This window comes from Pseudophryne corroboree, chromosome 7, assembly GCF_028390025.1.
Source record: "Pseudophryne corroboree isolate aPseCor3 chromosome 7, aPseCor3.hap2, whole genome shotgun sequence".
Classification (NCBI taxonomy): Eukaryota; Metazoa; Chordata; class Amphibia; order Anura; family Myobatrachidae; genus Pseudophryne; species Pseudophryne corroboree.
Window position 1 is genome coordinate 263,679,947 of NC_086450.1, and position 25,880 is coordinate 263,705,826.

The window sequence follows — 25,880 nt, forward strand, 5'->3', positions numbered from 1 at the left end:
TTATTTGCACTTTATTACCCATGCGGCGGGAAACCCAGTTTCCCTCCCACCTGAGCAGTTGGAAATAGTCACAGCCCACCTGTATGAATCAACCTATGACCTTTTGTTATAATACGAAGCCGAATTCCTATGTCCAATGAACAATGAGATTGTAGGGACCATTGAATTGTATTGTGTGTGGGGCATAAATAGGCAGGCCGACCGTATCCAGTTCTCTCTCTTCAACGGTTCTCATTGCTGATAATCGGGAGCTGGATATCGAGGCGCATGCGATCGTTTCCCCTTGTGCGTAAGTTTTCTCCGTAATCATATTGTCTTACTGTGAGCCATCTCTCTCTCTCTCTGTCTCTCTCTCTCTCTCTCTCTATCTCTCTCGTATTTTCCTTTAATTGTATTGTATTGTATATCCTGTGTAGTTTATCTGGTTAGTTGGTTTATGTTATATTGTAGTGTATCATTTGTACTGTGATTCCTTTTACAAGTATAATAGTTATAATACATATAATAGGTTTTGGACCCTAAGCCCAGGTATCTGTGTATTCTTTATAAGGGTTAAGTATTCTCTGAGCGTCGGTGACGCTCAAGCAGCTTTGTAGTTAATCAGGTTACACTAGGTTGCACTTACACTCTGTCTCCACACTAAGGTATACTGTGTATCTCATCGTTAAAGGTATAGATATAAAGGTTTAACGTTGTAAGCGTCTGCACCGCTGGTGATCTCCTCGTGGTCCCGAGCGTACGCTACGCTATAGCGAGTCATTACGTTAGTCGGCAGCCAATAGCGTGCCTGCCTGTGATCACTGGGCCGTAAGCGAACGTGACGCTTGAGCGTCTCGACTACGGTTGAGCGATCGCTACACAACTTGCGTACCCTTACGGTACTTCTTACGTAGATAGCGTACAGTGTTCTTAGACCTCTTAAAGTGTTTTATATACGATAAATATTTAGCTTTATCAAGTGTAAACGAGAAGCCGGGTCGATGCGATCAGGCAGAGGCGTTTGCATTCCTGCGCTGAGATCGCAGGACCTGACCATCAGGGTAGATGCAGTAAGGATAACATCAGCGATGCCACCGTGTTTGATGCCTATCCCATGCTCAAAATGGAGGAACTGTTAGATCAGCTTGCCCAGGCATGCTATGTCACCAATATGGATCTCAGCAGAAGGTACTGGCAGATCCCAGTGTCAGCCGAGGCCTGCGAGTGGTCTGCATTTATCACCCCATTTGGGCTGTTTGAGTTTCTGGTCATGCCCTTTGGGATAAAAAATGCTCCAGCTTTATTCCAGCACCTGGTTAATGACCTGCTGGAAGGTCAGGAAGGGCATACAGTTGTTTACTTGAATGACATTACGGTGTTCAGCCAGACCTGGGAGAGGCACCTGATCCATTTGGATAGTGTGTTGATGCAAAGCACTGGGGCAGGACTAAACATTAAACCAGAGAAATGTCAGATGGGCATGAGTGAGGTACAATACCCTAGGTAGTGGCAGAAAGGTATATTTTATTGATAAGATGATCTGCAGAACACCAAAACCGTGACCACCTTACTTAGAGGGAGTCCTGAGTGCACATTCTATTGTGACACCTTCCTTTCTATATTACTATTTTAGGAAGACCAACTGGAAGATCCGTGTTTCTCCTCAGGCTGCAGTAAAAAGACCAATGTTTTCCAAACTTTTTGGAATCACAGCACCCTATATTATCAGCATTTTTTTCACAGCACCCCTAGGCCAAATGTTTCTTATTGATAAATTCAGAAAGAATGATTCAATTAAGTGAACTTTGCTTAACTGTCATCCCTTAGGTTCAGTTATGTGGTGGTGGATAGGCTTGCACTTCTACTTGTCCACACATTTTATGATTGGCATCTTCTTGCACTGGTTTTGCCTATTATAATGACCATAAATAATTTTATGTGGTCCTGAACCAGCAACCCATGACACCCTTGTACTTCAAGATGCCATAGCATCCAGTTTGGGAATCACTGCATATAGACAAAAGTACTTGTTGTCTGGTGATCACAAGACAATATTACCATGAGCTGGAGAAAATATGTTTTCTGTAGTGCAAGCATTTCCATAGTGCAGGTTAATAATGTCTTGGGTCTGGTAATCACAAATGTGGGTACACTTGAAATTATGTTATTCAGGTTGGGGACGATCTTGCCCTATTCGTGGACACCACGATTTTCTAGTAAAAGTGTATTGGCTGGTTGTCACACTGATCACCAGGCCACAACGTATTTGGGGGCATCTTTCAGATTAGGGAGCCTCATTGTTGAGGTTATTAACATAGGGGAATTATAGGTACTTTACGTTTTTTTCCTTTTATTATTTCTTTACAAACGTGACTTCAAGTACTATTTACATTTGAATAGACTTTTATTGCATGACAATTTTTTTCTAGAATGACAGTGAACAATATGGTAGGAAAGACATGTACAAATCAGTAAGGCCAGGTACCCCACTCTGAGATAATATTTGGAGTACATTGAACCTCACAGAAGAATGTTTGTCAGTCCAAATCAAATGTGAGTTAAGATATTGTAAGAATTTGAATAAATATGGGGGAAGGGGGATTAGTGGCCTGAATTGGGAGGGTTTTGAAAAGATATAGCAATCAAGGGAGTACATTAATCAGGATGGTATCGCAATCCCTACGCTTGGGATGCTGCCAGTCAGAATACCGACACTCCCTAACCATAACCCTCCTTTCCCGCAGCCTGACCCTAACCCCCCACCTCCCCCAGCCTAACCCTCCCTGGTGGTGCCTAACCTTAATCCCCCCACCCTGTAGCCTAACACTAGCCTTCCCTCCCACAGCTTAACCCTAACCCTCCACCTGTAGACTAAACCTAACCCCCCTCATGGTTTACGAGTGTGGAGCCCCCGGACGATCACTATCGGAATTCCAGCGTTCTGGAAACCGGCATTGGCATTTCAATCCATGTCAGATTTCTGAGCATTGTCAGGATTCCGGCATCGGCATTCTCACTGCAGGGATCTCCAATGCTGGAATCTTGACTGGATCCTCATTAATCTTTACTAAAGTAAAATGTCCATGATACGACTTGACCTGAGTCAGTACATGTGAAAAAGTGGCCTGATAGAACTGTAATTTATTGTAGATACCAAAATACTTAATCTTTTCAAATTGCCTACTGTAGGGGAACATCTTTTTCAGGGAGGTCTTGAACCTCTCTTTTTTTTTAGTATTGATCTTATGCCAGCATTTTGGTGTCACCCCTCGGCATCCCCGCACGCCCTTTGTGACACAACTGATTCATACGAAGGAATCTCATTAACAGATGTGGTAGAAAGTGGAAGGGATCATACAGATGGTGTAATGGTTAGCATTACTACCTCACAGCACTGAGGTTATGGGTTCAATTCCCACAACAGTCCTAACTGTGTAGAGTTTGTATATTCTCCCTGCACTTGAATGGCTTTCCTCCAGGTACTCTGGTTTCCTCCTGCACTCCAAAAATATACTGGCAGGTTAATTGTCTCCCAAACAAAAATTAACCTTAGTGTGTGCATGTACATGTGCAGACTGGATGGGACAAGTGGTTCTTATCTGCAGCCAAATTCTATGATTTTATGATGAATCTGATATACTTGCTGTAGCAACACATCATCCATGTACAGAGCAATTTTGTTCTCAGAGGACTCTACTCTAATACCAGAGATATCTTATTTGACACGTATTGTTGCTGAAAGGAGTAAAAGTAGAATAGGCAATCTTAATGGGTACCATTGGCAATCTCGTAAGGGGGAGAGGTAATATTGTTCTCTGAAACTGTTGTTGATCATAAGTAGATATGTGCGGCGGACACTTTTTGGGTTTTGGTTTTGGGTCTGGATTGTTTTGAAAAAAAATATAAAAACAGCTAAAATCACAGAATTTGGGGGTAATTGGTTGCACCGAGGTCGCTGGATTACTAAGCGCACACAAGTGGGCGGCACAAACATATGGCCCATCTAGGAGTGGCACTGCAGTGGCAGACAGGATGGCTGTTTTAAAAACTAGGCCCCAAGGAGCACATAATGCAAAGAAAAGAAGAGGTACAAGATGGAATTGTCCTTGGGCCCTCCCACCAACCCTTATGTTGTATAAAAAGGACATTCACACTTTAACACACCAATCATTTCAGCAACAGGGTCTGCCACACGACTGTGGCCAAAATGATTAGTTTGTTTGTGCCCCCACCAAAAAAGAAGCAATTAATCCCCCCACAGCAATTAATCTCTCCTTGCACAGACTGGCTCTACAGAGGCAAGATGTCGTCCTCATCCTCCAATTCCTCACCCCTTTCAGTATCCTCATGCTCACAGAGTATTAATTTGTCCCCACTGGAATCCACCATCACAGGTCCCTGTGTACTTTCTGGAGGCAATTGCTAGTAAAGGTCTTCCTGGAGGAATTTATAATTAATTTTGATAAACATCATCTTCTCCATTTTATGTGGAAGTAACCTCCTATGCTAGTCGCTAATAAGGTTACCTGCTGCACTAAACACTCTTTCGGACTACACACTGGAGGGGGGGAAGCAATTTAGGTAAAATAAAACCAGTTTGTGCAAGGGCCTCCAAATTGCCTCTTTTTCCTGCCAGTATACATATGGACTGTCTGACATGCCTACTTGGATGCTGTCACTGACATAATACTCCACCATTCATTCAGTGTTGACAGCATCATATGCAGTGACAGTAGACATGTCAGTAATTGTTGGCAGCTCCTTCAGTCCGGACCAGATGTCAACACTTGCTCCTGACTGCCCTGCATCACTGCCAGCGGGTGGGCTAGGAAATATTATTATTTTCCTTACAGCCCCAGTTGTGGGAGAAATTAAAGGAGGAGCTGTTGACGGGTCACGTTCCGCTTGAGTTGACAATTTTCTCACCAGCAGGTCTTTGCAACTCTGCAGACTTGTGTCCACCAGAAAGAGAGATACAACGTAGGCTTTAAACTTAGGATCGAGCACAGTGGCCAAAATGTAGTGCTCTGATTTCAACAGATTGACCACCCTTGAATACTGGCAAAGCCAGTGAAGCGCTCCATCCACAAGTCCCACATGCTTAGTGGAATCGCTCCATCTTTGCTCCTCCTTCAATTTGTCCAGCTGCTTCTGCAAAAGCCTGATGAGGGGAATGACCTGACTAAAGCTGGCAGTGTCTGAACTGACTTCAGGTGTGGCAAGTTTGAAGGGTTGGAGAACCTTGCACAAGACGGAAATCATTCTCCACTGCACTTGAGTCAGGTGCATTCCCCCTCCTTTGCCCCCTCCTTTGCCTACATCATAGGTGGCTGTATAGGCTTGAATGGCCTTATGCTGCTCCTCCAACCTCTGAAGCATATAGAGTGTTGAATTCCACCTCGTTACCAGCTCTTGCTTCAGGTGATGGCAAGGCAGGTTCAGGAGTGTTTGCTGGTGCTCCAGTCTTTGGCACGCAGTCGCTCAATGTCGAAAGTGGTCCGCAATTATACGGGCCACCGACAGCATCTCCTGCACGTCCCTGTCATATTTCAAAAAATTCTGCACCACCAAATTAACTGTATGTGCAAAACATGGGACATGCTGGAATTTGCCCAGATGTAATGCATGCACAATATTGGTGGTGTTGTTAGATATCACAAATCCCCAGGAGAGTCTAAGTGGGGTAAGCCATTGTGCGATGATATCCCTCAGTTTCCGTAAGATGTTGTCAGCGGTGTGCCTCTTATGGAAACCGGTGATACACAGCATAGTCTGCCTAGGAACTAGTTGGCGTTTGTGAAATGCTGCTGCTGGTGCCGCTGCTGTTGTTGCTGCAGAAGGCAATACATCTACTCAGTGGGCTGTTACAGTCATGTAGTCCTTAGTTTGCCCTGCTCCACTTGTCCACATGCCCATGGTTAGGTGGACACTGGGTACAACTGCATTTTTCAGGACACTGAGTACACTTTTCTTAATGTCCCTGTACAGTTTGGGAATTGTTTGTCTAGTCAAGTAGAATCTAGACGGGATTTGGTACTGGGGACACAGTACGTGCATCAACTGTCTAAATCCCACTGCACTAATTGCGAATATCAGATGCACGTCTAACACCAGCATAGTTGTTATGGCCTCAGTAATCTGCTTTGCAACAGAGTGACTGCTGTCCTATTTCATCTTCCTCACAAAGAACTGTAGGACAGTCAATTGCTTAGTTGAAGTAGTATAAGTGATTTTCGACTTCCTCTCTGGGATGACGATCGACTCCCAGCAGCAGCAACAACAGCATCCGCAGCAGCAGTAGGCGTACCACTCAAGGAGCCTCCAGAAGAATCCTGGATAAGAGAGGACTTGTCAGTCATGCCAGTGACATGGCCTGCAGGACTACTTACGTTCCTGACTGAGGAGGAAATTGATGTTGATGGAGTTGGCGGTGTGGATTGCAGAAGCTTGAGTACAACAGGAAGAAGCGATTTAGGTATCAGTGGACTGCTTACGCTATTACCCAAAGTTTCTGAATGACTTATGATGAATGCGCTGCTGGTGACGTATAAGGGAGGATGTTCCTAGGTGGTTAACATCCTTACCCCTTCTTATTATAGATTGACAAAGGAAACACATGGCTTGATACCTGTTGTCCGGATTTGTGGAGAAATAATTCCACACCAAAGAGGTGGCTTTTTTTATATTTTGTCCAGGTATGACAATGGGCTTTTTCATCCCATGGACAACAACTGTCTCCACAGGTGCCTTATTCAAACAAACCACATCACCATCAGAATCGTCATCGTCAACATCCTCCTCAGCGTCATCTAGACCAATATCCTCCTCATCCTGGTGTACTTCTACAGTGACATCCTCAATCTCAATATCAGCAACTGGACTGGCGGTGCTCCTCCCAGCACTTGCAGGGGGCGTGCAAATGGTGGTAGGAGCCTCATCTTTCCTTACAGTTTTGGGAAGGTCAGGCCTAGACATCGCAACCGCGGACACACTTAGACTCTCCTTGGATATCTCTGAATGCAGTTGTTTTCTCCTGTGTTTTACGCAAAAAAAGCTTAATTTTTTTTATTTTTTGAAAGGGAGGAGGGCTTCCATCTTCATGAGAAGCTGAACCACCAGTCACCAGGCCTTTTCTTGCCACTTTGTGTCGTGAATGGCATATTGCTAATTTTACGTTTCTCATCAGATAATTTCTTTTTTTTCTGATTATTAATTATTGCTTATTGGATTTTAAATGCCCTCTATGACATTTGGCATCCACAATGATGGGATTGCATCGTCAATGTCATGACTGGTGGTGGCAGCTGCAGCTTCAGCACTAGTACTAGGAACTGGAAGTGGTTCCTGAAATTCCACTATTTATTCCTTCAAATTTTTGTTCTCCATTTCATAGGACAGCACCCCTTCATTATTACAGCACACAGCCAAGTGACCCGTTATTTTCACAGTACCTCTGTCATTTTACAGGATAGAAGATAGGGCCAGTGTACTTTTATTTTTAACAACAGCACCCCTGTATTTATACAGCATACAGTCAGGGCAAGAGTACTTTTATTTTAACAGCAGCACCCCTATATTTGGGCCAGTGTACTTTTATTTTAATAACAGCATGCCTGTATTTTTACAGCATACAAGAAAGGGCCAGTGTACTTTTATTTTAACAACAGCAACCCCATATTTTTACAGCATACAGGACAGGGCCAGTGTACATTTATTTTCACAACAGCACCCCTGTATTTGGGCCAGTTTACTTTTATTTTAACAAAAGCACCCCTGTATTTTTACAGCATACAGGACAGGGCCAGTGTACTTTTATTTTAACAACAGCACCCCTGTATTTTTACAGAATACAGGATAGGCCCGGAGTTCATTTATTTTCACTGCACCCCTGAATTTTTACAGCATAGAAGACAGGGCCAGCACCCCTGTATTTTCACAGCATACAGGTGTACAGTGCCCCTGTACAGCACAGGACAGCAACACCCATGTACAGCTGCAGCACCCCTAACAGCACATGAAACACCAATGACAGCCAGGACAGCTCCCCTAACATCACAGGAACACCACAGTGACAGGACAGCACTCCTAGAGAGCACACAATGACCCCAACCACTGCCACCACCCACATAGAGAGACAGAGGTCATCCTCACTCCAAGTCCAGAGTGAAAATGGCGGCAATGCGTGGCTCTGTATATGGAATCCAAAACTCGCAAGAAACCAACAGTGGGATGATGATGTTTTGCCTCGTTCTGGGATCCGAGTCTGGCGGGAAGTCCCATGCTGGACTCGGTTCCGGATCGTGTAGTTCGGGGGGTTGGGTTCAGTTCTCTAAGAACCGAACCCGCTCACCTGTAATTATAAGTGGTAAAGTGCAGATTTGCTGTGAAGAAACTTACTAATAATGGGGGTAATTCAGAGTTGATCGCAGCAGCAAATTTGTTAGCAGTTGGGCAAAACCATGTGCAGAGAGAGTTAGATTTGGGTGGGTTATTTTATTTCTGTGCAGGGTAAATATTGGCTGCTTTATTTTCACACTGCAATTTAGATTTCAGTTTGAACACACCCGACCCAAATCTAACTCTCTCTGCACATGTTATATCTGCCCCCCCCAGCAGTGCACATGGTTTTGCCCAACTGCTAACAAATTTGCTGCTGCGATCAACTTTGAATTAGGCCCAATGTCCATCGACATGGGAACTCAAAACAATAATGGCCAAGATATGCAGTTGAATGCTTTTTCTGTATACTTGTGAAAGGCAGTTTTGTTTATGAATGAAGTGGATAAGGTCGATGGCTCATCTCTCCAACGAGTCCCGGGCATTGCTAAGCGACCAAGACATCACAGAAGTTCCGCCCGGCGATCCCCGCCGGTAAGTATACAGGACCGGGGTCAACATTTCTTAGCAACTGGAACACTTGGATGTACCTGCAGCAATGCAGCTGCACAGTTAAAGTAATTATCAGACATTCCCAGACTGGCTCTCTTGATTGGTCAGCATTTCTGTTAGAAGACATTCAGCCCAGCTCAACAGTGCTGGTTATAGCTTATGCCTTGTCTGTATAAGTTGCTGGCCCTTCTCTCCAGATCTTGGGGATACTCTGCATAACCCGTGGATACCTTCGCCTACCTTTCCATTGTGTACTCAGCTTACAAGTGTTACATATCTGAATGCATAAGGAATATAATTTATTCTCTTAAAACAATATAGTCACATTTCTCATAGGTACAGCATACCGCTATACCTATCATATACTGTAACATATCTTATCATATAACATACCCTAACTCTTAATCCATTTTGTTTTATAAAGTGACCTTTATACAGACATTAGTTCACTTATCAGATACATGTACCTTTAAACAGAGTTTGGAAATCAGCAGACTCATTGTGTGTAATATAATTGGAATTAGCACCAAATAAGGCTAATTAGCTTCTAGCTGGTTCCTTGTCCTAATATGAGCATAACATTGTACTCAAGATGCATGAAATCATATGGGAGTGTGATAAGAATGGGGCGTAACTGAATATTATAAAAAAAAGTGTATCGCCATGTTTTTCTCTGTTGATGTATTTTGACCCGGGCTGAGAGGATGTGGTCTCTCAACCTGTACACGGGCATGGTCTTTTTAATAAATAATCAATTGTCAAATGTCGACATTTCTTAGCAACTGGAACACTTGGATGTATCTGCAGCAATACAGCTGCACAGGTAAAGTAATTATCAGACATTCCCAGACTGGCTCTCTTGATTGGTCAGCATTTCTGTTAGAAGACTTTCAGCCCAGCTCAACAGTGCTGGTTATAGCTTATGCCTTGTCTGTATAAGTTGCTGGCCCTTGTCTCCAGATCTTGGGGATACTCTGCATAACCCGTGGATACCTTTGCCTACTTTTCCATTGTGTACTCAGCTTACATGACATACCATCAGCACAGTGCCTACACACCACCTCACAGTACTTCATCTGTTCTCGCTAGCTCAGCCTTGACCTCAACCCTCTGTGTTCCCGTCTATCCATATTAATGCCCAGTTATACTCCAGCTCATTGGGCCTAATTCAGATCTGTTTTCAGCAGCAAATTTGTTAGCTAATGTGCAAAACCATGCGCACTGAAATCTAAATTGCAGTGTAAAAATAAAGCAGCCAGTATTTACCCTGCACGGAAACAATATAACCAACTCAAATCTAACTCTCTCTGCACATGTTATATCTGCCCCCCCTGCAGTGCACATGGTTTTGCCCATTACCTAACAGATTTGCTGCTGAAACCAGATCTGAATTAAACCCTTTATTCTGTAGTCTCCAGCCTATTGTTTGAGCCCATGCTGCCAGTGGCTTATGTCCAGGTGGCAACCTGGCGTGTGTGTCGTACACTAAGGGAACGGGGGCTGTTATTGGCCGGTCCCTCTCACCAGCTCCTTAGATTTTGGTCTAAAAGCAGACAATCCAGCTTTATGGTCTGTTGACACCTTCTTTGCTGCTTTAGGTATATTTTAGGACGACCCTGATAAAGAAGCATTAGCAGAGGCCTATTTACGCTCCCTTAAGCAGGAAGTTTATTGCACTGAATTCCGTCAGTGGGCTAATGACAGCGGATGGAATGATCCTGCATTACGGAGTCATTTCCATTTGGGCCTCATGGAACAGATAAAGGAGTACCTGGTTCAGTATCCAGCTCTAACATCTCTCGAGAGCCTCATGCAGCTAGCTATCAGAATAGACCGACACATAAGAGAGCGGAGAATGGAAAAAGAACTGACATCTGTGCCATCTCGGGTAGTGGTTCTTGAACCATTTGAGGATCCAGGGGAACCAACGCAGATCGGGGCATTCCAGTTACCATCAGAGGTCTCTGTCTTTACTGCAGTGGCAAAGAACATCTGGCCCATTCCATTCCTCATAAATTGGTAAAAGACAAGGCCCAAGTGTAAAGGGAGGAATTAATTTGGGCCTTTCGACTATTTCTCCCAGTAATTATATTTTAAATCCTGTATGGATTATTCTTTGTAACAAAGAGGACGAGGACTTTTTGGACAGTGGAGAGACTGGGAACATCATGGATAAGGCTTTCGCTCAGTCTCTAGGCATTCCAACTGAGGAAATGGAGTGTCCAATTAATGTCTGTGGCATCCCTCTTTTGAATGGACAACTGAATTTTCAGACTCCGCCTCTTCACTTGCCATAGGCACCTTACATTTAGAAGTTTTATCTTTTTTCCTGGTTTAGTGTCCTATGGCTCCTATAGTTCTCGACCTACCCTGGCTCAGACACCACAATCCAGTCCTGGATTGGAAGACTAGCAAAGTGGTACGCTGGGGAGCAGAATGTTTCATTAAATGTTTGTCGAAGGCCAGTGTGGGTCTTACAATCTCTTCCAGAGAAACTGCTATCTCCAGATCATGTCAATTTGGATGTTTTCTCTAAAAAAAAACGATTATTCTCTTCCTCCACATTGCCCATATGATTGTGCCATTAAACTTTTACCAGGTGCCAAACTTCCCAAAGGAAGATTGTATGTGTTATCCATTCCAGAGACCAAGGCAATGGAGAGCCTTAAAAAGGATTTATTCATCTGACCAAGTCTCCTGTTGGAGCAAGGTTTTTCTTGTGGCAAAAAAATATGGCTCACCTGGCCTTGCATTGACTACATAGGCCTCAACAAGCTCACTGTCAAGAATTCGTACCGGCTACCTTTAATTTCTGTTCGATCAACTTCACAAAGACACTATCTTCTCTAAAATGGATTTACGCGGAGCCTATAATCTTATACAGATCAAGAGTGGAGATGAGTGAAGATGACGTTTAACACTCTATCCGGGCACTACGAATATTTAGTCATGCCCTTAGGGTTGTCCAAGGTTCCTGCTGTCTATCAAGATCTTATTAATGATTTTAAGAGATTTGTAGTTGTGTATCTTGATGACATTCTGATTTATTCCCAGACACTGTAAGAGCTTCGGCATCATGTCATGCAGGTTCTTCAATAGCTCCATGAGCATCAACTCTATGCTAAATTGTAGAAATGCGAGTTTGAAGTAGAGAAAGGTCTCTTTTTTAGGATACGTCATCACCCCAAAGGGATTCTCCATTGACCCTGTAAACTACAGGCTGATCTGGACTGGGTTTGTCTGACTATGTTGAAATCCATTCAACGTTCCTTAGTATTCACAAATTATTATTGAATATTCATTCATACATTCTTTTCAATAGTGGCATCTGTTGTTGAGCTGATGAAGAAAGGAGCTAATGTCACTCACTGGTTGTCTTAAGCCATTCAGGCTTTTGAACCCTTAAAGAAAGCCTTTGTATTTGTACCAGTTGTTACCCATCTCAATCCGACTTGCAGTTTCTTGTGGAAGTAGATGCCTCTGCGGTTGGGATAGGGGCAATCCTCTCCCAGAGGAATTCTAAGGACAACATATTGCATCCGTGTGCTTTCCTCTCACAAAGGATTTCCTCTGCAGAGGTCAAATACAACATTGGGAAACCAGAACTTCTGGCAATAAAGTTGTCTCTAAAAGACTGGAGACACTGGCTGGAGGGGGCAAAATTTTCGATCTCAATATATACTAACCACAAGAATTTATCATATATTGAGTCCGCTAAGAGACTAAACTCAAGACAGGCACGATGGGCTTTGTTCTTTGCCTGTTTCATCTTCACTATCACATATAGGCCTGGATCTAAGAATGTAAAAGCTGAGGCTCTTTCTTGCAGCTTTCTACCAATACAAGAATATGTGTCTCCAAAGATTCCAATGCTTCCAGCATCATGTATTCATGCCGGCCTGCTCAGGATTTGGCAGTATAAATTCAGTTCTAACAGCGACAAGCACCGCCAAGAACACCCGCAGGTCTTCTCTTTGTTCCAGAAAGACTCAGGAGCAGTTCTCCCTGACTTCCACACTAATAAACTTGTTGGACATCCAAGTGTCTCCAGAACTCTTGAACAGTTATCTTGCTTTCTCTGGTGGTTTTCTATTTCACAAGATGTTCAGGACTTTGTACAGTCATGCCAGACCTGTGCCTGGAATAAGACTCTGTTGCTCAATTGCTACCATTGCTTGTGCCTTCCAAAGCATGAACTCATATCTCCATGGTTTTCATAGTGGGCATTCCATTGTCTTCTACATGCAAATACTATTTGGGTGGAAGTAGACCATTTTAGCAAGATGGCTCACTTTGCTCCATTGCCCAAACTGCCCTGTGCCAGGGAACTGGTGACATTATTTATTCAGCATTTTTAGATTTCATGGCCTGCCCTGGGACATTGTTTCTGATAGAGGCACTCAATTTGTCACCCAATTCTGGAAGTCATTCTGTTTAAAGTTGGGTATCAATCTCAGTGTTTTCTCTGGTAACCATCCACAATCAAATGGGCAGACTGAATGTGTCAATCAGTCCTTGGAACAATATCTCCACTGTTACGTCCAAATTTCAAAATGACTGGGTTGACCATCTGCCTTTAGTGGAGTTTACCTCCAGTCATTCATCTACTTTGATGTCGCCCTTTGTCTGTGTTTATGGATATCATCCTAGAAAAAATGCCTTCGAGCCAGTTCAAGGGGATGTTTCTACTTCTGGTGCTGTTTCTCAGGTGATATGGAAAAAGGTGCAGCATGCTCTTACTAAATCCTTGCTTGCTCAAAGAAGTCCACTAACAGGCATCAAAGACCATGCATACCCAAAGTGGGGGACTTGGTATGGCTGTCTATCCGGAACATCATGCTTCACCAGTTCTCTCAGAAGTTAGGGCCATTCAGAATAATCAAGTGGATAAACCCTGTAGCCTTACATCTCCAGTTTCCCAAGATGGTTAAGTTATAGGTATTTATATTTCCACTCTATGGATGTTGTGGACATGACATGCCGACTGTTGGGACTGTAAGGGGGTGGGATTCTGGCATTGGTATTTTGACCGGCGGACATGTAACTACCTCCCGTATTTGTACATGAGTACAGTCAGAAGTAGTTAAGTCAGGAGGAGAGGAGTCAGAAGATAAAGTAGATCATAAGGACAGAGGAAGATACAGAGAAGTAGCTAGGTGCAGGAAGAGGAAGGAGATATGCTTACACAGAGGAAATGATCTTTAGGACAGTAACTATGTATTTGCAAGTATACAATTTGTGTTAGTAATTATTATTATTATTATTATTTATTTATATGGTAACACATGGAATCTGCAGTGCCCAATTACAGAGTAAACAAATAAGCAAAACATGAAGACAGTGACTTACAGTTCAATACAATATAGGACAAGTAGAGGGTATATAAACATAGCTGCATCAGTAAACAGCACTGAAATAAATATCAGGGTGTCAGAAAACTGAAGGATTTGGTGCCATCAAAGGGAGTATTGAAAAGAAGATAGGTTAAGTAAGAGACGTAAAAGCACATGAGGGAAGAGGACCCTGCTCGTGAGAGCTTACATTCTAAAGTTTGTCTAAGTTGGTTAAATTGTTTCATTTTGTTTTATGTTCTATAATTAAGGAAGGATAAATATAATTATTATATATATCACTACTGTGTATAGCTTATTATGTATGATTAGATTTGCCCGTAAATAAATATCACATAATATCACATAATCTGAGGTGGAATTTCATGTTTGAACTCACTTTGGAATCACACAGAGGAAAGGATCTTTAGGACAGTAACTATGTACTTGTAAGTATACAATTTGTGTTAGTAACTGTCTAAGTTTGTTAAATTGTTTAATGTTGTTTTATCTGCTATAGTTAAGGAAGCATAAATATAATTATTATACAGTATATATCACTACTGTGTATAGCTTATTCTGTATGATTAGACTTGCCTGTAAATAAATACCACATTATCAGAGCTGGAATTTTATGTTTGAACTCACTTTGGAATCATAATTTCATAATTCCTAATGAATGAGAACTGCATATATATATGTATCAGCCACCTAGTTTTTAAGACTGACTGACTGATATATATGATAAATGTATATTATAAAATATACATGTATTATTATTATTATCATTACTGAAGAGTCCCCGTTTCAAGAATTGGCACCCCAAATAAAATATGTTAAATATAATATAAGATTCCTCAACAACCGGAATAGAGAGCAGGGATTCCCAGATGAGTTCTTCATGCACCAGTTCTTAAGACAGCATTCTTAAAAGAATTTCTAGACAAACCCGGGTCTAGGGATTCCTTATCCTCTTTTTAGGGGGGGGGGGGTACTGTTAAAACCCGCAGCAGTTGTAATCTTGTTTGGTCATTGCTAAGAGACCGGGACATCACAGTACTTCCGCCCATCGATCCCCGATGGTTACCAAGTAACCAGGATGCCGGGCAGTGGGGGTCACCGTTTCTTAGCATCTGGGACGCTTGGTGCAGCGCTGCATTACACACGTGTTACAATATGCTCATTGCAGGTTCAAGTGGACTGTCTCTGGTTGTCAATGCTTCAATCTGTACTACTGCTCAGTGTACTATACAGTACATTACCTTCTCAGAACCGCAGCTCCAAGACCGTCTCTGGGACTTTCTGGTCAGTATACCATTGATGGTGGTTGTGTTTTAAGGGTCCTCTCTCTGAGTGTTGGGGTTTGTGCTGAGTCTCCACTGGGGTAGTCAACACTAGTTCTTGGGAACTGGGTCTATGATTTTTGTTCCGCTCTAAGGGATTAGACTAGAGGCATCCAGCTCTGGCATCCAGGTTGTGCCATTCCTAAATAGATTCCAGGTAGTTTATTGATTACCTGTATTATCCAGTTCTGCTCCGGAGTTCTCAAGTACTGGTTCTAACCCCAATGTCTTGAGAGTCAGGTCTGGGGCTGAGTTCCTCTCAAATGGTTCCAGGTGTAGATGGGGATTTTCAGTGGTTGCCAACCTCTCTCGTGACACTAGGTCACTTGCTAAACTGGTGTCTAATCTACTAGCAAGTTGCTGATACACTCACCAAGATTCCAGTATCAATCATCAGTACAGTCCACAGGTCCTGATTCATATCTGAAGCCCAAACCCATAATGATCCTCTTGTATTGGCAGATACTAGGACTAATCGGAATACATACTATTTCCCTGCGGGCGGGATGCTGGCTGTCAAGATCCCGAAAGCGGCATCCTGCCTGCCAGAATGCTGGCAGCGAGGCGAGTGGTACTAGTCCCCTTGCGGGAATACCCACAAGTTAGTTCCTGTGTGCTAGGATTCCGGCTGTTGGTATTGTTAGGATTCCGGCGTTGGTATCCTGACCGCAAGGATCCCGGCAAATTGATTGCATCCCGGACTAATCTTATGGATGCATGTATACCACTATTAGTATTCCACTTCACAGTGAAGATTGCCCACTACAATAATAGTGACTCTTGGGATTGGTGAGTGTTTTAATGTGCTAGACAGGGATTTTGCTATGAATTCATTTCCCCACCCTGCTTCTTCCAGTCTGCTGAGGCAAAGAAATTCTGGAAAAAATGGTTAGCTTATTATTGAGACTGAATACAAGAGAAGTGAGTCTCCTATATGAAAAATGTATCAATTTTTTTCCCTTTTTCCCTCATTTGGGCTCCCAATGCCACTATGCACTTTCTGGGGAACTGAACCCATTAACATAGAACTACAGAATCTTTTGAGGTAGGTAACTGCATTGCATTGCTATTAATCATTTTATATTTACCTTTTAAGCCTGTGTTTTGTTTTTTAGCTGCCTTCTTACAAATAAAGGAGAGAATGATTTAAGACATAGCTCATAGGGACATTCCAAAGCCTCTCTACTCATTGCTTTGTGTGCCATAAAAAATGATTAATAGCATCAGGAAGGAACAAACTAAAGAGAACTTATTTTTATTACCTACAGTAATTTCTGTTGGGGAAAATACGCACCTCAATTTTTCATGGGAGTGCGCTTTTAGTAGGTTTGCTGGATGAGTAAACTTAACAATAGATGCTGCATACAGTACAGTACAGTACATGGTGAAGTTCATGGAATTTAACATTCAGTAACAGATGGTGGTCATTCTGAGTTGATCGCAGCAGCAATTTTATTAGCAGTTGGGCAAAACCATGTGCACTGCAGGGGAGGCAGATATAACATGTGCAGAGAGAGTTAGATTTGGGTGGGATGTGTTCAAATTTAAATCTAAATTGCAGTGTAAAAATAAAGCAGCCAGTATTTACCCTGCACAGAAACAAAATAACCCACCCAAATCTAACTCTCTCTGCAAATGTTATATCTGCCCCCCCTGCAGTGCACATGGTTTTGCCCAACTGCTAACAAACTTGCTGCTGCGATCAACTAAGAATTACCCCCAATATTTCTGAAGGAATGATGGCATACTTTTTTTCCAAAAAAATCTCACAGACATGGGAACATATAGTAGTGGTCACAAGAAATATGATGGAAAATACAAATGCATGCATGATATTGGGGTTCTGATGTGATCAATTTTACACTGTTCTTTGTATGGACAACAAACATATTCAGAATCAATAATCCTGATTTCTGTATTACTTTCAAAGCTGTTGATGCATGCTGCAATCCATTTTACAGACAGAGTGTTACAGTAGCACCAAGTAATTAGTTTAGCCAATATTACTGCAATTGCATAATAAGGAGCAAAAAGAAACACAATATAATCATACTGTGAAAAATGCATTTTTGCAGAAAATATTTTCTAATTACATTTTTATTGACTCACAAACTACCATAATTGGTAATAAAGCATGATACACTTACTTTCGCCTGTCATTACTCCTTGTGTATACCGTTTGGGTAACATGCCAGTGTAGCCATAAAAACTGGATTGCTGTACTTGGGAAATAAATGAAATGATTATACATATAGTATATATGAAAAATGTGATATACCACTTTAATACTTTTGAACTGCTACTTCTGCATGCATTACTTTCAACACTTTAGGTAATTCACTTATGCAGGGGAGTAAGAAACAACATTGACAATGAATATGACAGTTTTCAGTCTCAGTTGCGTTAGTATTAGGATAATGGTATAATAAAGTAATTTGACCACTTAACTGACAAATTTCCCCCCCAAAAAAAACGCTCAGAAATTGTCGGGTTTTTTTATGAGCGAATTAGGTGAGGAACATGAATTTAACCCTATCCAAAATGATTTTAGTTTACAAAAAGATAAAAGAAAAACTTTTTTTTTAAGTACATTTTTTTTAAAAATGGGAAAATCACAACCATCGGTAACATCGTGACCATCGCGACTTTAGTTTTTAGAGCCCGGACAGCTGCCAGGTACACAGGGGGGACTTGGAGGCGATGATTTACACTTACCAGCATTCGCTATTCTCTGCAGCTGCTGGAGGTGTGCATTAAACAAAGTTTGTGTACATTGAGCCATCAGAAAACAAAGATTTCACTATCTCAGTCTCACTCCAAAAATTCCGTATTTCGGAATATTTGGATATGGGATACTCAACCTGTATTAAAAATGCTATCTGGGTTACTAAAAAAAATGAAACTAAAAGGGTTTGGGGCAGTTTTTCCACAAAGATTGATGCAAAAGCCATTTAATACATTTGTTTCAAACTAAAATAATGTGAAAACAGTGTGAAAATATCCTTTTTCACATTATTTTAGTAAAAAAATAAGAATTTACTTACCGATAATTCTATTTCTCGTAGTCCGTAGTGGATGCTGGGAACTCCGTAAGGACCATGGGGAATAGCGGCTCCGCAGGAGACAGGGCACATCTAAAGAAAGCTTTAGGATCACCTGGTGTGCACTGGCTCCTCCCCCTATGACCCTCCTCCAAGCCTCAGTTAGGATACTGTGCCCGGACGAGCGTACACAATAAGGAAGGATTTTGAATCCCGGGTAAGACTCATACCAGCCACACCAATCACACTGTACAACTTGTGATCTGAACCCAGTTAACAGCATGATAATAGAGAAGCCTCTATAAAAGATGGCTCACTACAACAATAACCCAAATTTTTTGGTAACAATAATTATGTACCAGTATTGCAGACAATCCGCACTTGGGATGGGCGCCCAGCATCCACTACGGACTACGAGAAATAGAATTATCGGTAAGTAATTTCTTATTTTCTCTGACGTCCTAGTGGATGCTGGGAACTCCGTAAGGACCATGGGGATTATACCAAAGCTCCCAAACGGGCGGGAGAGTGCGGATGACTCTGCAGCACCGAATGAGAGAACTCCAGGTCCTCCTCAGCCAGGGTATCAAATTTGTAGAATTTTACAAACGTATTTGCTCCTGACCAAGTAACTGCTCGGCAAAGTTGTAAAGCCGAGACCCCTCGGGCAGCTGCCCAAGATGAGCCCACCTTCCTTGTGGAGTGGGCATTTTAAGATTTTTGGCTGTGGCAGGCCTGCCACAGAATGTGCAAGCTGAATTGTACTACAATTCCAACGAGCAATCGTCTGCTTAGAAGCAGGAGCACCCAGTTTGTTGGGTGCATACAGGATAAACAGCGAGTCAGATTTTCTGACTCCAGCCGTCCTGGAAACATATATTTACAGGGCCCTGACCACGTCAAGCAACTTGGAATCCTCCAAGTCCTTAGTAGCCGCAGGTACCACAATAGGTTGCTTCATGTGAAATGCAGAAACCACCTTAGGTAGAAATTGAGGACAAGTCCTCAATTCTGCCCTGTCAGAATGAAATATTAAATAAGGGCTTTTATATGATAAAGCCGCCAATTCTGACACACGCCTGGCTGAAGCCAGGGCTAACAGCATCGTCACCTTCCATGTGAGATATTTTAAGTCCACAGTGGTGAGTGGTTCAAACCAATGTGACTTTAGGAAACTCAACACAACATTGAGATCCCAAGGTGCCACTGGAGGCACAAAAGGAGGCTGTATATGCAGTACCCCTTTTACAAATGTCTGAACTTCAGGCACTGAAGCCAGTTCCTTTTGGAAGAAAATCGACAGGGCCGAAAATTGAACCTTAATGGACCCTAATTTTAGGCCCATAGACAGTCCTGTTTGCAGGAAAAGGAAACGACCCAGTTGAAATTTCTCTGTAGGGGCCTTCTTGGCCTCCCACCACGCAACATATTTTCGCCAAATGCGGTGATAATGTTTTGCGGTTACGTCCTTCCTGGCCTTGACCAGGGTAGGGATGACTTCATCTGGAATGCCTTTTTCCTTCAGGATCCGGCGTTCAACCACCAAGCCGTCAAACGCAGCCGCGGTAAGTCTTGGAACAAACAAGGCCCCTGCTGGAGCAGGTCCTTTCTTAGAGGTAGAGGCCACGGTTCGTCCGTGAGCATCTCTTGAAGTTCCGGATACCAAGTTCTTCTTGGCCAATCCGGAGCCACGAGTATCGTTCTTACTCCCCTTTGCCGTATAATTCTCAGTACTTTTGGTATGAGAGGCAGAGGAGGGAACACATACACTGACTGGAACACCCACGGTGTTACCAGAGCGTCCACAGCTATTGCCTGAGGGTCTCTTGACCTGGCGCAATACCTGTCCAGTTTTTTTTGTTGAGGCGGGACGCCATCATATCCACCTTTGGTTTTTCCCAACGGTTCACAATCATGTGGAAGACTTCTGGATGAAGTCCCCACTCTCCCGGGTGTAGATCGTGTCTGCTGAGGAAGTCTGCTTCCCAGTTGTCCACTCCCGGAATGAACACTGCTGACAGTGCTATCACATGATCTTCCGCCCAGCGAAGAATCCTTGCAGCTTCTGCCATTGCCCCCCTGCTTCCCGTGCCGCCCTGTCTGTTTACGTGGGCGACTGACGTGATGTTGTCCGATTGGATCAATACCGCCTGACCCTGAAGCAGGGGTTTCGCTTGACTTAGGGCATTGTAAATGGCCCTTAGTTCCAGAATGTTTATATGAAGAGATGTCTCCAGGCTTGACCATAAGCCCTGGAAATTTCTTCCCTGTGTGACTGCTCCCCAGCCTCGCAGGCTGGCATCCGTGGCCACCAGGACCCAGTCCCGAATGCCGAATCTGCGGCCCTCTAGAAGATGAGCACTCTGCAACCACCACAGGAGGGATACCCTTGTCCCCGGTGACAGGGTTATCCGCTGAAGCATCTGAAGATGCGACCCGGACCATTTGTCCAGTAGGTTCCACTGGAAAGTCTTGCGTGGAATCTGCCGAATGGGATTGCTTCGTAGGAAGCCACCATTTTTACCCAGAACCCTTGTGCATTGATGCACTGAGACCTGGTTCGGTTTTAGGAGGTTCCTGACTAGCTCGGATAACTCCCTGGCTTTCTCCTCCGGGAGAAACACCTTCTTTCTGGACTGTGTCCAGGATCATCCCTAGGAACAGAAGACAAGTCGTCGGAACCAGCTGCGATTTTGGAATATTGAGAATCCAATCGTGCTGCCGCAACACTACCTGAGATAGTGCTACACCGACTTCCAAGTGTTCCCTGGATCTTACCCTTATCAGGGAATCGTCCAAGTAAGGGATAACTAAAATTTCCTTCCTTCGAAGGGATATCATTTCGGCCATTACCTTGGTAAAGACCCGGGGTGCCGTGGACCATCCCTACGGCAGCGTCCGAACTGATAGTGACAGTTCTGTACCATAACCTGAAATACCCTTGGTGAGAAGGGTAAATTTTGACATGAAGGTAAGCATCCTTGATGTCCCGAGACATCATGTAGTCCCCTTCTTCCAGGTTTGCAATCACTGCTCTGAGTGACTCAATTTTGAATTTGAACCTCTGTATGCAAGTGTTCAAAGATTTTAGATTTTAGATTTTAAAATCGGTCTCACCGAGCCGTCTGGCTTCGGTACCACAATAGTGTGGAATAATACCCCGTTCCCTGTTGCAGGAGGGGTATCTTGATTATCACCTGCTGGGAATACAGCTTGTGAATGGTTTCCAAAACTGCCTCCCTGTCAGCGGGAGACGTCGGTAAAACAGACCTTTGGAAACGGCGAGGGGGATACGTCTCGAATTCCAATTTGTACCCCTGAAATATTACCTGAAGGATCCAGGGGTCTACTTGCGAGTGAGCCCACTGCGCACTGAAATTCATTGAGAACGGGACCCCACCGTGCCTGAACTTGTAAAGCCCTAGCGTCATACTGAGGGCTTGGCAGAGGCGGAAAAGAGTTTCTGTTCCTTGGAACTGGCTGATCTCTGCAGCCATTTTCCTCTCCCTCTGTCACGAGCAGAAAAGAGGAACCCTTTTGTCCGCTTGCCAACCAGGACTGCGCCTGATAATACGGCGTCTTATTTTGAGAGGCGACCTGGGGTACATCCCCTTTTTTGTTAAGGCAATACTTCCAAATGCCGTTTGGAATCCGCATCACCTGACCACTTTACTGGTATAATTGGACAACGCACTTATACTTGATGCCAGTCGGCAAATATTCCGCTGTGCATCATGCATATATAGAAATGCATCTTTTAATTGCTCTATAGGCAATAATATACTGTCCTTATCTAGGATATCAAATTTCCAGTCAGGGAATCCGACCACGCCAACCCAGCAGTGCACATCCAGGCTGAGGCGATTGCTGGTCGCAGTATAACACCAGTATGTGTGTAAATACATTTTAGGATACCCTCCTGCTTTCTATCAGCAGGATCCCTAAGGGCGGCCATCTCCAGAGAGGGTAGAGCCCTTGTTCTTACAAGCGTGTGAGCGCCTTATCCCCCCTAGGGGGTGTTTCCCAACGCACCCTAACCTCTGGCGGGAAAAGGTATACTGCCAATAACTTTTTAGAAATTATCAATTGTTATCGGGGGGAAACCCACGCATCATCACACACCTCATTTTATTCCTCAGATTCAGGAAAACTACAGGAAGTTTTTCCTCACCAAACATAATACCCCTTTTTTTTTGGTGGTATTTATATTATCAGAAGAGTGTAAACTTTTTCCATTGCCTCAATCATGCAATGTGTGGCCCTATTGGAAATCACGGTTGTCTCTTCACCGTCGACACAGGAGTCAGTATCCGTGTCGGCGTCTGTATCTGAGGTAACGGGCGCTTTGGAGCCCCTGTATGAGACGTCTGGACATGCACAAGCTGAGTAGCCGGCTGTCTCATGTCAACCACTGTCTTTTATACAAAGCTGACACTGTCACGCAATTTCAACAGTACATCCACTCAGGTGTCGACCCCCCAGGGGGTGACAACACTATTTCAGACACTCTACTCCGTCTCCTCATCATTTTTCTCCTCATACATGTCGACACAAACGTACCGACACACAGCACACACACAGGGAATGCTCTGATAGAGGACAGGACCCCACTAGCCCTTTGGGGAGACAGAGGGAGAGTTTGCCAGCACACACCAGAGCGCTATATATATACAGGGATAACCTTATATAAGTGTTTTTCCCTTTATAGCTGCTGTATTTTATACTGCGCCTAACTTGTGCCCCCCTCTCTTTTTTAACCCCTTTCTGTAGTGTAGTGACTGCAGGGGAGAGCCAGGGAGCTTCCCTCCAACTGAGCTGTGAGGGAAAATGGCGCCAGTGTGCTGAGGAGATAGGCTCCGCCCCTTTCTCGGCGTCCTTATCATCCGTTTTCTTGTATGTTTTGGCAGGGGTTAAATGCATCCATATAGCCCAGGAGTTATATGTGATGCATTTATTTTAGCCATAAAAGGTTTTCTATCGATTTATTGCGTCTCAGGGCGCTGCCCCCCCAGCGCCCTGCACCCTCAGTGACCGGAGTGTGAAGTGTGCTGAGAGCAATGGCGCACAGCTGCGGTGCTGTGCGCCTACCTTTATCTGAAGACAGGAAAGTCTTCTGCCGCCGATTTTTCCGAACCTCTTCGCTCTTCTGGCTCTGTAAGGGGGCCGGCGGCGCGGCTCCGGTGACCCATCCAGGCTGAACCTGTGATCGTCCCTCTGGAGCTAATGTCCAGTAGCCTAAGAAGCCCAATCCACTCTGCACGCAGGTGAGTTCGCTTCTTCTCCCCTTAGTCCCTCGATGCAGTGAGCCTGTTGCCAGCAGGTCTCACTGAAAATAATAAACCTAAACTAAAACTTTCACAAAGAGCTCAGGAGAGCCCCTAGTGCGCACCCTTCTCGTCAGGCACAGAAAATCTAACTGAGGCTTGGAGGAGGGTCATAGGGGGAGGAGCCAGTGCACACCAGGTGATCCTAAAGCTTTCTTTAGATGTGCCCTGTCTCCTGCGGAGCCGCTATTCCCCATGGTCCTTACGGAGTTCCCAGCATCCACTAGGACGTCAGAGAAAAGGCTTTTAAATCAGCCCTAAGTGTCAGAGCGCTATTAAATTTCTTCATGTGATGGGCGCCCAAATGTACAGGATTAGCCCGTGCACTGTTTTTCGTTGCTTAGCATTTAAGAACTTACTTGCTTAATGTTTCTCTATTCCTGACAAAGGCATGTTACCAGTGTAGGGCGTTGATGCAGGTGTGAATTACCCTAGCCTGGGCTTGTTGGAGGGGCCCGGGACTGCCCCACACCCCCGCCGAGTATAAGCGCACAGATAAGCTCATTTGATTTATACCTGCATTTACTAATGGAGTTTGTTTTTTATTTTTATTAAAACTGTATTTTTTCTAAAGAAATTTGCTTCCAATATGTTTATGTGGGACTAACTGTGTCTCTAAATAGAAGCAACTGCCTCCATATATTGTTTTTACGGTACACACTACCGTTAACTGCCTTTGCTTTTATTTCATATACCTATACCTGTGATTCATTTGATCGAAGATTACCTGAGCGAGTTAAGTCAATTGGTCTTTTTACGATACATTGCACTTTCCACAATGGGTGAATTACCCCACCACTTTAGAAATTTTGACACTACAAGGCACTCACTTGTACCCTGTTGGTTTTATATAGTTATTCTGTGGGCCTAATTCAGAACTGGTCGCACGCAGGCTATTTTTTGCACTTCTGCGACCAGGTAATCGCAGCCTACAGGGGAGGGGGTAAGCGCCATGCAGGGGTGCTATCGGCTGTGCAGTGAGCTGCACAAACAAAAGTTTGTGCAGTTTCTGCACAGCCCAGGACTTAAGGGCCCTACACATTTAACAATCCGCCGCCGAGCTGCCCGACGGCGGATACGGCCGACGGCTGATCTGGCAGCGGGGAGCAGTGACGGAGGGAGTGAAGTTACTTCACTCCCCCCGTCACACGGCTCCATAGAAGTGCAGGCAAATATGGACGAGATCGTCCATATTGGCCTGCATGCACAGCCGACGGGGCACCAGCGATGAACGAGCGCGGGGTCGCGCATCGTTCATCGCTGGTGCCTCCACACTCAAAGATATGAACGGTATCTCATTCATTAATGAACGAGATCGTTCATATCTTTGAGTGATATCGCCCAGTGTGTAGGGCCTATTACTCAGCCACTGCGACAATCCGGACAGGTGGTGACGTCAGGAATCCTCCTCCGGAACGGCTGGGCACGCCTGTGTTTTTCCGGATCCGCCCACGAACTGCCTGTCAATCCTCTTACGATCGCCGGTACGACTGCTTTCTTCGTTAGATTCGTTACTGCCCGGCGTCGGCCGTCACTGGCGGCCGATGCGCCTGCGTATGCGCTGTTCAGACCCGATCGCATGGCTGCGGAAAAATGACTCCCTACGTCCCTATTGGAAATATGGGGAGGAGGACACCAATTCTTTTTCTGGCGCAGGGCACCAAAAAGTGTAGTTACGGCTTCTCCCCCTCACTCACTGACCGCATTTTTTATAACAAAATTTTAAATACCCATTATTACACCCCTCAGTGACTGTACTTACTGTAGTAGTACCTGCTAAAATCAGTGAGTAGGGGGGAGGGAGAGGCATTGCTAATGGAGTCACACTGATATAGAATCAATACAGTCACTGACTGAGAGGTGCAATAATGGGTATTATAAGGGATGGGTGACTTCTAATAGGGAATGGGGACATGCCACAATCAGTCTGGGACACACACACTGATATATAATCAGACACCCATACCTTATTAT

The 25,880-nt window shown here is 44.1% G+C and overlaps 1 protein-coding gene across 3 annotated transcripts in view; it reads right to left on the bottom strand.

Moving 5' to 3' along the window:
- Positions 1 to 25,880, bottom strand: part of SLC29A4 (solute carrier family 29 member 4) — a 601,272-nt gene that overhangs the window by 306,597 nt on the left and 268,795 nt on the right. For all 3 annotated transcript variants that reach the window (XM_063934124.1, XM_063934122.1, XM_063934123.1), the window contains one exon: positions 17,689 to 17,763. In XM_063934124.1, coding sequence (XP_063790194.1) covers positions 17,689 to 17,763 — 75 coding nt within the window. The remainder of the gene's footprint in view (positions 1 to 17,688; positions 17,764 to 25,880) is intronic.